Source organism: Kogia breviceps, chromosome 5 (assembly GCF_026419965.1).
Source record: "Kogia breviceps isolate mKogBre1 chromosome 5, mKogBre1 haplotype 1, whole genome shotgun sequence".
In the NCBI taxonomy this organism is placed as follows: domain Eukaryota; kingdom Metazoa; phylum Chordata; class Mammalia; order Artiodactyla; family Physeteridae; genus Kogia; species Kogia breviceps.
In genome coordinates this window covers 606,094-621,995 of record NC_081314.1, presented here as the reverse complement: position 1 = coordinate 621,995, position 15,902 = coordinate 606,094, and the positions used below count along the sequence as shown (strand labels likewise).

Here is a 15,902-nt window from a genome sequence, read left to right as displayed (position 1 = left end):
ATATGTTTATGTTCTGTGTCTCTCTGAAAAGGTAGAATTAGCCAGGGTAGTGGTTTCTGAACCTAAGGACCACTTCGTGTGGCCAGTGACAGTGCTCTGTGTAGCCACACCTTCATGTTTACATTCTTCAAGATTCACTTTACTTATTTATACATTAACAAAACATTATTTGAACAGAGCATTTCAGGGCTAAAAGAAAAGTGAGAAAACCACTGATCTAGCAAATGAGAGACCTAGGAGGTAACAAAGGGGTTGGAGATTAGAAGCTATATAGAATAATGCTATGGGGCCTGGCAGGGGTGGAGGAGGAGGCCAGAGTCATGAAGAAATTTAGAGCGCTTAGAAAAATTTGATGTTCATTTAAAAAAAAAAAAAAAAAAAAAAAGGGAAACATTTCAGGGATGAAGATAGAGGACTTGGAATATGGCCAGGATGGTTAGAAGCCAAAAAAGAGTTGATCCGGGGCCTGTGTACTAAATAAAACACAGTCCAGGGAAATTCTCTAAGCTGTACCTGCTCTGGAAAGAGCACAAGCTGAGTTTTGCAGTCCTTTAGATGAGCAGGTATTGGAACTGAGGGTAAACCTAGAGAGGATTTTGTTTGCCCATTTACCCAAAATACAAGCTCAGAGAAACTGTTCCGGACTTGGACTGCGATTAGAAGCCTGATAACGTAGGAGGTGAGGGAAACTTACTCAACATACTTACAATTTAACTTTATTTTTATTGAGCTTCTACTATGTGACAGATGCTTTTCTAGGCAGTAAGGATACTAAGGAAACAAGGCAGAAATGGTCCTTATGCACATGGAACTCATGTTCTAATCGGAGGAGATAGATGATAAAGAAACAAGTAAATAAATTAAAGAAATAAGATAAATGGAGATAGTGTTATAAAAGAAATAAAACTGGATCATATGATACAAGGTGAATGACTGGGGGTGGGGGTCGATGGATAATTTAGATGTGATTTGATTTGGTTTTTAAAAAGATTGCTGTGACTGCTGCTTGGTTGACTTGATAAGCCAGATCCTGCAAAGGAAACAGCTGACCTCATTTTGTACTTTCTGGGCACCAGGTGACTAACAGTCAGGAGGTTTCACCCAGTCCACAAACATAAAGGAGCTTTTGAACTTGGGTCTTCCTGGATATGACAAAAGAAATTTTTTACATCAGCTGAACTCAGTTTGTAAAAAGAACTACATGCACCTTCCCAAACATATGCAACAAACCTTAGAAGTTACATAATAAGTTCTCTCATATGAATCTGCAGGCTCTCTCATTAATAACTTGACAAAAAACCCCAGCAGTCCCCATGCTGGTCCATAGTGGATGCTCTAGTATCCTGTGTTTCTCCTGTTCCAGAGCCCTGCTAGGGTCGGGCGCTGTTTCTCACCCCCTGTCCCCAGGAATGGCCGCGTGATTCTCTGTGTCTGCGCCCGTCTTTGGGGAGTAAGCCTCTGTGTTCTGGCAACTGCACCATCCCTGACATGCTGCTTCAAGTGGGAAAAAATTCCAAGCCTTCTGAGAGGAAACATCTCTCTCCTGCCGGGGGCCCCTGTGTGTCCCCTCAGGAAACTTTTCTGTGTAACACTGTTAGATAACACCACCAGCATCAGTGGCGAGGAATAAGACAGCTCTGTGACTTTTCAGTCACTTCATGCTCCACATTATGTCTTGGAAAGAGAAGGGCAGAAAATCGGTAAGAGCTAGGTGTCCCGGGGCGCAATCTTTCAAAGTGAAACCCCCTGGTCCATAGTCGCTGGCACACCAAGGTACACGAATATCAGCCAACAGAGAGCTCCAGAGAGCTACCTGTTCCTCCCTGGGACTTGCTGTGACTTATTAACAAAGATACCAAGTGTGAAGGACAGCAGTGGAATGGCCTCTCTCTCTTGCTCTTTGGCAACTCTAACAAATATCAGCTTGTTTCTAAGCAGGAGAAGTCCAATTTCTGAACAGAGCCAGTACATAAATATTACTGCCTGGTCCTGCGATATGAAGATAGTCCTAATTTGAGTAACAATTCACCGTGTTGGGTATTGGTAAATATCATCTCACCAATAGCGTGTAATTTAGAAGCTCACAAAACTGCAATTAGGGATTTTACCCAACCATCTAAAACCAATTCGCATCTTTGAACCTGCTATTATAAGCTTTAGGACTTACAGTGTTTTATTTATTTTTTATTTTTTATTTTTTTGCGGTACGCGGGCCCCTCACTGCTGTGGCCTCTCCCGTTGCGGAGCACAGGCTCCGGACGCGCAGGCTCAGCGGCCACGGCTCACGGGCCCAGCCGCTCCGCGGCACGTGGGATCTTCCCGGACCGGGGCACGAACCCGCGTCCCCTGCATCGGCAGGCGGATTCTCAACCACTGCACCACCAGGGAAGCCCACAGTGTTTTATTTTTAAAGGAAGGACTACATAGACATTTAGGTTTTGGGGTGTTTTTCATTTGTTTTTGTTTTTGTTTGGTCACATAAAGGATTCACTTATCAGAGCTTCAACTAGGCTACCTTACGACCGTCGAAAAAGGTAGCTGCCTCTGACCCTCGTCATAATAACTAGTTGCTCGCTTAGTGACAGGAAAGAAAAATTGACATCTGATTTTAAAAATATCCTGGCCAATGTACTTTTTAAATGTTAAAATATGTGTTGGTTACTTTCTCCCCAAATGATAACACCTGCTATTATTTGGCATTTTACAAATCTAGAAGTATCTCGAGGAAGAAAATCAATACCTTAAGGTAGAATCATATCTTGTAGAAAGGATTTAACAGCAGCAGTAAGCCTGGGTTCTGACAGCTCCTAGATAAATTTGGAAGCCAGGAAAGATAATCAAGATACTAAGACATGTTTTAATCAGTCACATTGTAATAGGTTGCCAGGTAGTGGAGCTCATTAAAGGAAGTAGTGTATTCCATGTAAGTGTATTAAATATTCAAGCATCTCAAAAGTTCATGGTATAATAGGCTTCCAGTTTTCTGGGAAACTTTACCAGCTCAGAAGACTAGAAGCATTTTCCAAAGTTCTACTGCTTGCCAAATTCTATAGTCTTTAAATAGATCTGTAAGGATAAAGATACTGGAGTAAAACCAGTTTGCAGAGTCAACGAAATGGAGGAGAACACTCTTATTATTGTTTTCTCACCTCATTAATGAAAAAGCATCCCATAGAGTAAAAAAAATATCTCAGTAGATCGATACTGGAAAATTTAAATTACCATTTCCTTCGTAGTTAGTAGTAATTCCCTGCTGAATGCAGATGAATTTCTATTATTTGAAATGCAGTTAATTCAAAACACTGCATGCTTGTACTTTGGAATACTTGGTCCCATGAAGTATGAACTCAGACATATTTGTTTTCTTCAAAGTGAAACAAGAATTCTGATTACTTTTTAATAGGAAAAGACTGGAGTTGGCAAGAATATACATAAAAACATCCTTTTCCCCTGTTACCTTAGTGATTTGGTTTTTAATACAGACACATGGTTGAAAAATAATTTGTTCTATTGAGTAGCAGATCCAGGGATAGAGATGCCAGCGAGACAGCCTCACAATCGCTGGGTATCCTTGAAAGAGAGAGCCCTCTCCCTGGGAAATTGTTTACTTAGCATTTAGTAAAGCTCATGGGATGCCAGTATCTAAAGGTGTCCTCTTGAATTTCAAATGAATAATGACTTTGTACATTTTGCTTAGGTTCTTGCTTGATAAAATATTTTTATTTCCCTAATAGTTTTATATTTGGTCCTCTTAATGAGTCACTGTGAATTTAGATGTGTCTTTGCACTCACAGTGACTAGAAGGGTGCCCCTTTCACTGCTAATCAATTAGTAGGGTTGTAAAAGCCCCTTGAAAGTGTGAAATTTTTGAGCACTCTACAGCTTTCCTTCATATTTACCCTGTGTGGACAAGTCTTTGAAGCATAGAACTACCCCTCGATCCCAAACTTGTGTGGTATGGCTTTCCTAATTGTGGTCGTCTGCGTGTCGCCAAACTGGTGCTGGGACTTGAATTTTGAATAAATTTGAATGTGGTGGGATCCTAATTTATTTTAACTGCTGATAGAAAATAATAGCTAAATAGCGATGTTATGAAAGTGGTATTAAATTTCCTTGGTTCAGTGCCACTCTGAACTTGAATAAGGTATTTATATATTCTATAAAAGGTCAATAATAAAACTAGCTTATAGCTTATCTTCATAAAGTTAAAATGTGTGTGAAGATAAAATGGAAAGAATTTGAGTTCTCAGAAGAAAGCTGATATTCAAATCTGTGGTATCTTAGAAATTTCATAGTAATGACAGCCAGCTTTGGAATTAACTAAAACCCACAGATTTGTGTTGGAGGAGCTCATGAGAACACATTCTCATTAAAAAAAAAAAAAAAAAAATACTGCTTGGCCAGAGAAGACAAATAAAAGATGTCCTGATAATGTAAAATGTTTGTGGCCATCTCTTCATGGATAGTTGAAAAATATATATATGTGTGTGCAGAGAAAACCTGTTAAAAGGAAATTTGGCAAAAGAATTCATTATTATTTAAGAAAAAAATACTAGGTTATTGCTTACCAAATGTTTTGCATCTGCATTCTTATTAAAGCAACTTGTTTGATTAAAAGTTGAAAGTTATAAAATCTCCATAGCCAAATGGTTATGTTACTTAGTACTTTCAGAGCGATCCTTTATTGTTCTGCTATAATTCAAAGACACACTGACTTTCTGAGAATCCGTACAGGTCACTTCCTTTAGGTTTCAGGAATGGATTTCTATTTTGTTGTGCTTTATCTGTGACCAAAAATTAATACTGAATTGAAAATAAGTTTTAAGTTAAAGCGCCGTGCTGAATATTTAGAAGGTTCTTCAGCAATGTACTGTCATTTATTTCTTGCAGGCTTGTACAGCATATGTGGAGTTTATGATTTCTGTGGCCAAATTGATTCGTCAGGAAAAGGCACTGCCTGTCGATGAAAAACAGCTTTCTTTGGAAATGAATAAAGTTATGGAATTGGAAAAAGAAATTGCCAATGTAAAACACATTTTCTCTGATACACTGAACAATGTCAACCACTTTTTATTTCTTTCTCTTCTCTATCGTATTTTAAGGGTAAAAAGTACATCTCCTTAACCAAGTGATAAAAATGCATAGCTCGGTAATGGATCATTGACTTCGAGAGGACCTTTAAAACTGGAATTTTACAGTGAACCAGGTTCCAGACATCCAGGAGACATACTTAATTTGACAAATATTAAACTAGATGTACTTAATGACCTATTATAAGTGGATTACATCAACATCCTAACTATTTACAGTCAAACTGTTGTTGAGATGCCCTTGAGATTCAGGACACACTTGATTGCTAGCTATTCGGCAAAGCTGTTTTAGTTTTGATATGTACAGTTTTACTTTCTTTTATTTTAAAATTTAAGGTGACCACAGAAACGGTTTCTGTCCCTTTGCTAAGAAGTATTAGCCTCTGAACATGGCCACACTACAGTACGGTATCACTGAGTTCAGACCGTCAGGCTGCTTATTAGCTCAGGGGAGATCCAAGAGGAGGAGTTTGTCAGCAAAGCCCAAGGCATGTGTTCCCGAGTCTCCTGTAGCTCCAGGCCAGTCCTTAGAGTCTGAGTTGGTACGTTCTTGTCTGAAGTTCCTCTGACGGGGTCTGCGGTCTCAAGCGAGCGAACTCTGTAAGCGGCATCCGGGTTGGTGATTGACCTCACGGTCAGTTTCAGTCTAGGACCCACGGAACTCTCTGGCACGGCGAACAGCAGCCTGCACTCTTTTTTTTTTTTTTTTTTTTTGTGGTACGCGGGCCTCTCACTGTTGTGGCCTCTCCCATTGCGGAGCACAGGCTCCGGACGCGCAGGCGCAGCGGCCACGGCTCACGGGCCCAGCCGCTCCGCGGCACGTGGGATCTTCCCGGACCGGGGCACGAACCCGTGTCCCCTGCATCGGCAGGCGGATTCTCAACCACTGCGCCACCAGGGAAGCCCAGCCTGCACTCTTAAATCCCTGTCTGCTTGTCACTTTATCATCAGAATCTTGAAGACTGAAGATCTTTGAGGGCAATTTTGGCTTTCCTGGGGCTACATGAAACCCAAAGTCTAGAATCAGAACCAGACTTCGCTTAGAGCTGCAGCTGGGAGAATGGCAGTGTGATGGGTTACATGTGGTTCTGTGTTGGAAACAGAATTTTCAGAGGAGCGCAGTTTATTACGCTGGGTTTTTACCTCTGGCACCTTCCAAGACCGTGTTCTCCTTTGATCAGCCTCCGCTTCTGCGGTAGTTGTATCTTACCTCCGAATTCTTTGTGTCTACATTTTCTCTCCCCTCTGACACACTGAGATTGTAGTAGCGTCTCAGTCCTCCCTGGATCCCCTATGTGTCTCTGACAGTGTTCAGCACAGTATTGCGTGCAGATGTTACAAACATGATTTTTAAGTGAATAAGTAAGTGGCCTAAAGGGGAAATTGGAGCCGTTGCCACTTGAGAATTCCCATTTTTACATTTTGTTTCTTTTCACTTAAAACTGCTTTTACTCCTTTCAACCACTGGTTGGGCAGTTGTTATTGAAGTTTTCTTTTTTGATTCAATGAAAAAAATAATACTGGATGCTGTTGATAACACTGAACTCGTTAGGCCAGATGAGCGGACAGTCACAAAAGTAGATGCTAGAACTCTCTTCAGATAATTTGCCACCTACCTGTGTTATGTACTAGGAATTTTCTCGGTCTTACTTGCTTTAAATTCTTGTAGAAATCCTTGTGCTTTCTACTCTTTTTCCTGTCTGAATTTTAACTGGGACACTGAATGGTGGTAGGTGAGAGAAAGAGCACTCGAGAGATAAACTGGAAATGACTATATTCAAGAAAGTCATTATCATATGAAATAGCCACAGACACAACTGAGCTGCCCATTTAGCCATAGAAGGAAAGAGGCCTGTAAATATTGCTGATGTGGTTTGGCAGTTATGAAAATGTATAAAGATTTTTGAAAAATTTTATACTTGACACTGCAGCCAAATCTTGATAAGTGTTACTGAACATACTTAAAGTCTCTTATATTTCTCTCTTCTTCTTGATAGGACAAAATAAATTATAACACAAATACAGAATAGAACTTAAATATAGTTATGTTGTACCTATGCCATATTTCTTTCTCCCTTGTATATAGTTATATTTTTCTAAAGAGTTCTTGATCTAAAATAATGATAAGAAATTAAATCCATAGGCTACAACTAAATCTGAAGATCGAAATGATCCAATGCTTCTTTATAACAAAATGACATTAGCCCAGATCCAAAATAACTTTTCACTAGAGATCAGTGGGAAGGTAAGTAGCAGTTTTATGTATTCTCTTATTGTGCCGTTTCTAAAATTATAATATTAAAATGCAGCTTGTTAAAATTTGATGATTTTTTTTTATTTATTGAAATAAAGTGAACATCAGAATGAATTTAGACAACATCAACCATTTGACTTCATGAAAAGACTTGAAAAAAAACTATTTGACATAATTATATTTATATTTAATTAGAGTGAATTTCAAAGGTAAAAGTCCTTTCAAGGCAGCTATGTAATAATATTAGAAATTATCATAGGAAAGGGTTTGGAAACATTAAAAGCAAAAAATCCTGAAAGACCATTATATAGCCATTGCACTTGGACAGTCAAATAATATAAGTGCCAGATTTCTTTTTAACTCTGAAAAAGGATAATTTATTCATAGAACTTGCCATGTTCTCATCAAGGCCATCTATGGAGGTGTTCAGAGCAATAATGGATAAGTAGAACACAAGAAACAGAAAAATCTATAGGTTCCATTTATGAACATCAATTGACATCTTTTTGTTTAGTTGTAATTCCTTAGTTAGTATTTAATAATCTCTTTTAAGGCTATGAATGTATTCTGTGTATTAGTTGATGCCCACAATCAGGTAATGAAGCAACATTGATGGAAAAATCTACAAACCACCACATTCAGTGATGGAATTCTCTTTAGCACTAATTGCTGAAAACAAGGACTTTTTAAAGGCATAACCTACTGAGTTAGGAATTTCTTACATAGAGCTTTTTAATATAATAAGTGTTTAATAAATATGTTTTGAAATAATGGGCCACACTGCCAAAGGAAATCAAGAAAAGAACATAGCGTCTCATACTTAGTAAGTGATCAGTGTATTTATATACTTCTAGGCATATATATATAAAATTATAGAGCCTAAGATATTGGTAATCTTAAACATTCTCAAACATTGAAATGTGGCATTTCAACAAGATCTGCATAATCTCCACTTCTGCTGTTTTTTTCTTATATCCATTGGTGGTTGAATAGCCACAATTCCCATTTAAAGAGTAATAGATAAGACTCCATCTTCTGGCAACTCGAAATCCAGCTTCTGAAGTGTGAGAACCGCATGCCTGTAGACCTGATATTGATAGCTTATAGTACATTTTGTTCATCTTCATTGGCCCATCTGTGTTGTATCTATACATTTACTGTACCTCTGCTAGGACGACAGTGTGCTTTCATTGACAACACAAGCTCCACTGAGATGTATTACTGTGTTCAAATGGATTGTTTATTAATATCCGCCTTTAAGAGATAAACATTTTATACCCATTTAAATTTTTGCATAAACCTAGGAAACTTTATGTTTACAGCTGAATTTCTTTTTCTTTTTCTTTCATTTTGGTTAGACCAAGAATTTGACACTGAGCCTAATTTCTAGCATATGTTCACTACACTTAGAAGCTTTGCTTTTGCTCTTAAATGGTTGGTTTAATTCTTTTATTTAAATAATTATGCTGCAGAACTAATTTTTATTTTAAAATTGATTGAAGCAATTAGAGAAAAATCCCAAACAGATATCAGACTGACCACTGTGATAATTATATAGTGATGTAACTGACACTGTAACCATGTCTGACCCTGTAACCATAACTGAGTCTTGGAACCAAGAAGAGAGATCCATAATTACTGAATGTTTTGTGCCTGCTTTTTTTCCAGCCATTCAGCTGGTCAAATTTCACAAATGAAATCATGTCAACTGTGAATATTAATATTCCAAATGAGGAAGATGTGGTTGTTTATGCTCCAGAATATTTAACCAAACTTAAGCTCATTCTTACCAAATATTCTTCCAGGTAGGTATGTCAGAGTGCCCATGTCCCCAAAGTTTACATTTAATATCACTCTTTAGAAGCTTTGCAGCCTCATCTTTTCTGTTGCTGGGTGGTGGGTTTTTTTATGCAGAGATCTTCAAAATTTAATGTCCTGGCGGTTCATAATGGATCTTGTAAGCAGCCTCAGCCGAACCTACAAGGAGTCCAGAAATGCTTTCCGCAAGGTGAAGAAAAAATCTCTCTTTTCTTAAGACTTAAAGCATAAAGCGATCCATGGTTATGAAGGCTTGCCATGTACATTACTAGAAGTGGTAAACTTTGACAAGAGACAAAATGCCAAATGCTGGGTATGTTGCCTGTATTTAAGCCATGTCGCCTAGGAAAGGCAGTTTTCGGGTGCTCTGTGGTCCTATGATTGTCTGCTCTGGCCCCGTGATTGAATTGCCCGGGAAGGGCATGTATTGGTTATTCATGGAAGTATACTAGCTTGGTTTTTTGTTGTGTTCAAAGTAATTTCAGGGGTATCTATCTCAATTAATTTGATCTTTCTGGTGCTTATAACATACTAGACATTTCATTCAGACAGTTGGAGTACATTGATGTGGACAATCGCCTGAGAATATACCTACCTGGAGATAGCCTTAAGACCTCTTATTAGACCGTACCTACATTATTTAAAGAAGCATCATCATTTTCATCCTATTGTGAAGGGAGAGGGCAGGAGGGATTGAGGAAGGAGAAATTCTCACAAATATATTGGTTGGTGTCATGGAAAGGAAATAACTCCCTGATTGATTGAAATTTTTAGTTTTTACCCTTTACAAGAAAATGTAGACATATTCTTAAAATTAGAGAATGTAAAAATGGTGTTTTGCTAAATTTCCCTTCTGTAAGTTGATCCCTTTATTGGTTCTTAAATTTGTACACATGCAGTTCTTCTAAGTACTGGAACTTCAGCAAAAACTTTAGAAAACAGGAATGTGTTTTCTTGTATACCAGATCTCTCGCCTGTTACATTTATTGAATATTATTTCACATTTATGTTTATACAGTGGCAACAGTGTTATTTTGTTTGTGTGGTGGAAAGGGTTGTTTTTTCTAACGCTGTCTAGAAAGATATTAACTTGCAATAGCCAACAGTTTTTCTAGGACGTGCTACTGAAAATATACCTTATTTCCAGATCATAGTAAGTAATAATTCAATTGGATTACCTTTTATCCTGTGCAAGGACATCCTGACATGTGAGGAGAAGCAATGAATATTGCAAGAATTTAGGAGACATAAAGAACAGAGTCCTGTGAAATTTGTGCTCTTACCATGCTTCGGCCATCTACTCCTGGTCAAATGCCACTTTCCTTTTTCTCTCCCACAGGCTCTTTATGGCACAACATCCGAAACAGCGACTTGGAGACGTTGTGCAAACTATGTCAATGGGAATATGGAAAATGCTGTGGGAAGGCTCTATGTGGAAGCGGCATTTCCTGGAGACAGTAAACATGTGGTAATGTTTTCTGCACAACACTCTGTCAGCACGTGTTTGCACTGATTGGCAATTACAATAGTCCATCATTTGGTTAAAATTTGATTAATTGGCAGAGAACTTCTGAATCACAATTTGCCATTATTTCACAATAAATTTTATTCTCCCTCTCCCACGGGTCTGGTTATGTTTCTGATCCTAATATTGTTTAACCCAAAACCAAATGTCCATTTTCCAGAAGCGGTGTATTCACAATACCCAGTCACATGTTCTAATGGTGTAGTCATTTGTAATCTCTTCTGTTATCAACTTTGACTAAGCATTAGTATTTTCTTAAAAACCAGAAGGTAAACCAGGGTTTATTTGAAGTGTAAGACATGCACTTTATGTTTTATTGTCACTGAAATGAAGACAAGGGAACTTAAAGACATGGTGAAAGAATCTATTGAAATGCTACCTCATGCTTAACTAAACTACTAATAGTAATGACGGTATTTTATGTTAGTTGGTCTTTCGTGATGATGGAAACCATACATTCTGAAGATGATTTTTATTAATGTATGCATTAAGACCTATTCAATCATTAGTGTTGACAGTAGCAGTGTTGCTTTCAAAATATAATTACCCACGTATATCCATTTGTTTAGATCACCAGTTGGTTTATACATTTACATTTATTAACATATCTTTGGATCACATAAAGATAGCTTATAGCTCTATTTTTTTAAAAATTTGTGTTAGAAAAAATTAATTCATGGCCTAAATTTGCCTACTGTTCTTTTGGTTTAAGGTTGAGGATTTAATTGCACAGATCCGGGAAGTTTTTATTCAGACTTTAGATGACCTTACTTGGATGGATGCTGAAACGAAAAAGAAAGCTGAAGAAAAGGTAAAGAGCGAGGCAGGGCGAATTATCAAAGAAAAATCTATAAGAAAAGATTAGCTTGTAAGAAATTTGGGGAAAACATAGTATTCAAAGATTGCGTAAAATAAAAGCAAGCTCCTTCAAGATGTAATGTTTCCAGGAACACTTCTCATGGATGAAGATTCTTTTTTTCTATGATTTTCATCTTTTATTATCTCTTTGTAACTAGCTCCTACTCTCCATGTTTGGCTCAAAACTTTGAAAGATTTCCAGTTTTCCTTTTTTTTTTTTTTTTTTTTTTTTTTTTTTAAAGGAAGTCTTCACAAAACAGGAAAATCTTGTGTGAACAAGAAAGCATTAAAAGATATTATCAGTGGTTCATATTTTTCCTCTTATGAAAAATATTTAAAAGACCTCTACCAATATCTAAAAATATACCCTAATCGTTAGTGTAAATTTCTAGCTAAATTTTTTTTTTAAGCATGCACTATTTCGTTTTTTTTAAAATGACCTAGGGAGAAAAATACTAAATTTCTATTCAAGCAAATGTAAGGTTGTGCATTATTTGAGTACTATAAGGTGACCTACAGTTAGAGGGATGTTGAAGGAGCTTTTTATAACTATTCTTATTTACCCCCATGGTGCACCTTTTATGGGGACTCTTAGTATCTTGCATTAGAATAAAAGTGAGATGTCTAAGGAAATCTCAGGTTTAAACTTATTATGCCGTTGTGTTGATAACTATATAAACCTAAAAGGAACATGTCCAGTGAAAACTGTATGTGTTTATGAGCAGTATCCACATGCAGCCTGATTATTCCTCTGTAGTTAGGGTAACAGGAAGAACAGACCATTCTTTGAACTAACACAGAAAGAGTCCATAAATCTATTATACTAAGAGAATCAAGCTGTGGTCTAGTTCTCTTTCAGGATTAGATCACATGGAAGGGTCATCTTTATCAGCTGTCACAGACCCCTGAGTGGGTCAGGTCTAGAATTTGGCACCCCAGTCTAGCTATCTTTCCACCATTCTGTAGGTCCTCAGAAGTTCAGGCTGGATTTGCTCCTTTCATGTTCTAGCTATCACAACATGGTACTATTTGATGGAGCTAATCAAATTGTTCTAGGTAATCATCTCCCAAGGTAGTGTCATGAAACTCTGGACCTGCCAAGTTGCTCTATGGAAGAGTCCCGTGGTCAAAAAGAGTTTAGGAAACGTTTCCTGCTGGAAGGCTTCCCTGATCCCACCCTCGACGAGGTTACATACCTGTAGGGTGTGATCTTATGGCACCATACATCCCACTTGAGAGTTAATATTCATTTTATTGCCTACCATTGACCTTTATGGTAAACTCTCCAGGGGTAGAAGTTTTTGCCTAGCATTGTATCCTCAGCCCCTTACAAAGTACCTGGCTTGTTGCATACCATTGAAGACAAATTGGATGAATAAATAGACAAATTAATTCATCCCATTGGACACTTACAATTACTTAATTTTAGACTCTAAGTAGTCTTTCAATGAAGAAGCCTGCTTAACGTTTTTGTCACAGTATTTACCCCAAATATTTGACAATATATCCTTTTCATGTAGTACCTCCTATTTCTGTAGATTTTGTATCCCTTAGAACACCTTTTGGGGAAATATCTCCTAGAAAATAAAGTGCCATTGAGAGGGAGATGATTCGTTATGGGCTGATGGTATGGAAAGGAAATGGGCTTGGCCAAACTGATTTAGTGACACATCTGTCTGACCCACTGGGGAAATCCTAGGCTTATGAAACAGATTTGTAACAAAACCACATCCATTTGATGGTAAAACAAATAATTCTGAGATGCAAGCTTAATATCCCATGAAAGTATTAGATTAGTTAAATTATTTAAGAGCAATGTGATATGATAAGATCAAAAGTCAACTATCTTTGAGAAAAGTGAGAGAAATAAAAAATAGAAATAGCAAGTAGTAAACGAGTGGTACTGATGAAATAATTACAATAAGTAAACAATTTTAAAATAACAAAAATAGACATAGTAGTAAGGTAGTGGTAAATATGAGATGGTATAACAAGGAAAACCCTGTTTTCTACTTGTTTAACTAATGTCATTCGTTTAACTGCGGGAAGTTAGGTACAGAAGCTCTGGAGACCAAAGGAGAACATAGAAACTCCAGGAACCAATATTTAGGAAGAATATTAGCATTAAACCTGTAAGCCCACATCTGTTTTCTCAGCCAAATCAGTGAAGTGGAAAGATAATTATAAGCTGCTAGAATGGAAGTTCTAAATATTACCGCTCCTGTAAAATTGAAGAAAAAAGCCTTTCAGGGAAAAAGTTCATAAAAGTACAATACATGTGGAGCACTGCCTGGTCAGTTTTCATTCTGGTTTTCTTGGGAAAGCTGCAGCCTATGAGAATAGGGTATTAGAAGCTAAATTTCAGAACTATTTTTTGTTTATTTTGAGCTCCAGGAAAAAGCCAGTGCAAAGATCTCTGTTTAAACATTGTCAGATACTCATCTTGTAAACAGCATGGATCAGGTTATTCAACCGCTGTCAAGGGAAAATTATAATGTTTGCCTTTGGCAGTTCATAACCACGCTCACATTCAATATTCTAATTTTCATAGGCCTTAGCAATCAAAGAAAGGATCGGCTATCCTGATGACATTATTTCAAATGACAACAAACTGAATAATGAATACCTTGAGGTACGTCTTTATAAAGACTGCACGGACGATGCCTGGGGCTGGCGGCAATGTCTTTTCTAGCAATGAGCGGGGCCAGACATTATGTGACATAGCCTACACCCAGAGGTCCTAATATATTGATATTAAGCCTTTAACACTGAAGCCAGAACTGTGTTTGTTTTCGTTTTAACGTATTGTTTCATGGGCTGGTCTGTATTTGGTTTTGTTATTTTGCTTTCCACATATTCCATTTTAAGAGTAGTGATAAAAATCTGGTGTTTTTTTTTAAAGAGCATTAAGATACAGACATTTAAGTGATGAACAGGCAGTACTCAGGCTTCTTATCTCATTTTAGACACACCTGAAAAGTCAAATCTTCAGCCTTCCTTCCACCTTCTAATTATTCCTCCACTGGGTAAACCAGGTCATGCCTTCTCTATTTGAAAAAAAATCTACTATTTGAGACTGGGGAACTATTTTATTCGCCTTTGGTAATGTAACAATGAAAAGAAAACAGAGTTGATTGAAGTCACTACCGTGTCGATTTCAGACTCAGCTAAAGGTCCTGTTGTTAACCTTGCAGCCACCACAACTACTTAAAACCCTAGGGACAAGGAGACCCTTGCCTAGATGTGGGGATGACAGCAATTCCTAATCTGTTGATTTACTAGCGTAACGCGGGAGTTTGCAAGGCACAGTGTCCTTTTTTCTTTTTCCATTTGCAGAAAAGCTTGACTTTTTAAAAAATGAGCTGGCTGTAGCGTGTGAGTCCCCGGGGCCCTTGTGGCAGGAGTCTAGTGGCTGAGCACATGGTCTCACAGCTGAATTGCTTGAGTTCAAATCTCAGCTATACCTCTCACTAGCCGGCTAAGAGCATAAGCTCAAAGTCAGACCCCTAGTGTTCAAATCTCAGCTCCATCACTCAGTAACTTGGGCAAGTGACTTAATTGTGCTTCAGTTTCCTCAGCTTTAAAATGGTGGTAACAGCCCATCTTCAAAAGATTATTATGAGGATTAAAAAATGTGATACATGGGGCTTCCCTGGTGGCGCAGTGGTTGGGAGTCCGCCTGCCGATGCGGGGGACACGGGCTCGTGCCCCGGTCCGGGAGGATCCCACGTGCCGCGGAGCGGCTGGGCCCGTGAGCCGTGGCCGCTGCGCCTGCGCGTCCGGAGCCTGTGCTCCGCGCAACGGGAGAGGCTGCGACTGTGAGAGGCCCGCATAACGAAAAAAAAAAAAAGTGATATATGAAGTTCTTATAACAGTGTTCTTAAAACATAGTAGATACTAAATATGAATGCTTTTATCTTGTCTGTCCTGTAAGGATTAATATCAACATAGAAAAGCTTGTTTGACGTTTCGTTTCATTTGATTAATTACAAAAGAATAGGCTGAAGTAGTGATTCAGCCAGCGCAGCAGTGATCTGTAATATTGAACTAAGCTAGCTGGAACTTAACTTTTCTTTGGCAAGTTTTAATGTTCTCTGTTAACTTTATTAAGTGATAGAATTGAAGAAAGTATCTCTTAATGTTATTTAGCAAAAACTTTGAGGATACCGGTTTTAATATTTTTCCCCAAATCTTTTAAATTAATATAGTTGAGCTACAGAGAAGATGAATACTTTGAGAACATAATTCAAAACTTGAAGTTCAGCCAAAATAAACAGCTAAAGAAGCTTCGAGAAAAGGTGGACAAGGATGAGTATGTATATTCCAGTTTTCTAATATGTTCATTCAGAAGAGGGCC

At 37.9% G+C, this 15,902-nt stretch overlaps 1 protein-coding gene across 3 annotated transcripts in view; it reads left to right on the top strand.

Annotated features, from left to right (window-relative positions):
• The window catches only part of MME (membrane metalloendopeptidase), a 102,212-nt gene that overhangs the window by 49,818 nt on the left and 36,492 nt on the right, over positions 1–15,902 (top strand). For all 3 annotated transcript variants that reach the window (XM_067033527.1, XM_059063636.2, XM_059063638.2), the window contains exons 9-16: positions 4,891–5,025; positions 7,234–7,335; positions 9,013–9,149; positions 9,259–9,352; positions 10,502–10,630; positions 11,400–11,498; positions 14,097–14,177; positions 15,754–15,857. In XM_067033527.1, coding sequence (XP_066889628.1) covers positions 4,891–5,025; positions 7,234–7,335; positions 9,013–9,149; positions 9,259–9,352; positions 10,502–10,630; positions 11,400–11,498; positions 14,097–14,177; positions 15,754–15,857 — 881 coding nt within the window. The remainder of the gene's footprint in view (positions 1–4,890; positions 5,026–7,233; positions 7,336–9,012; positions 9,150–9,258; positions 9,353–10,501; positions 10,631–11,399; positions 11,499–14,096; positions 14,178–15,753; positions 15,858–15,902) is intronic.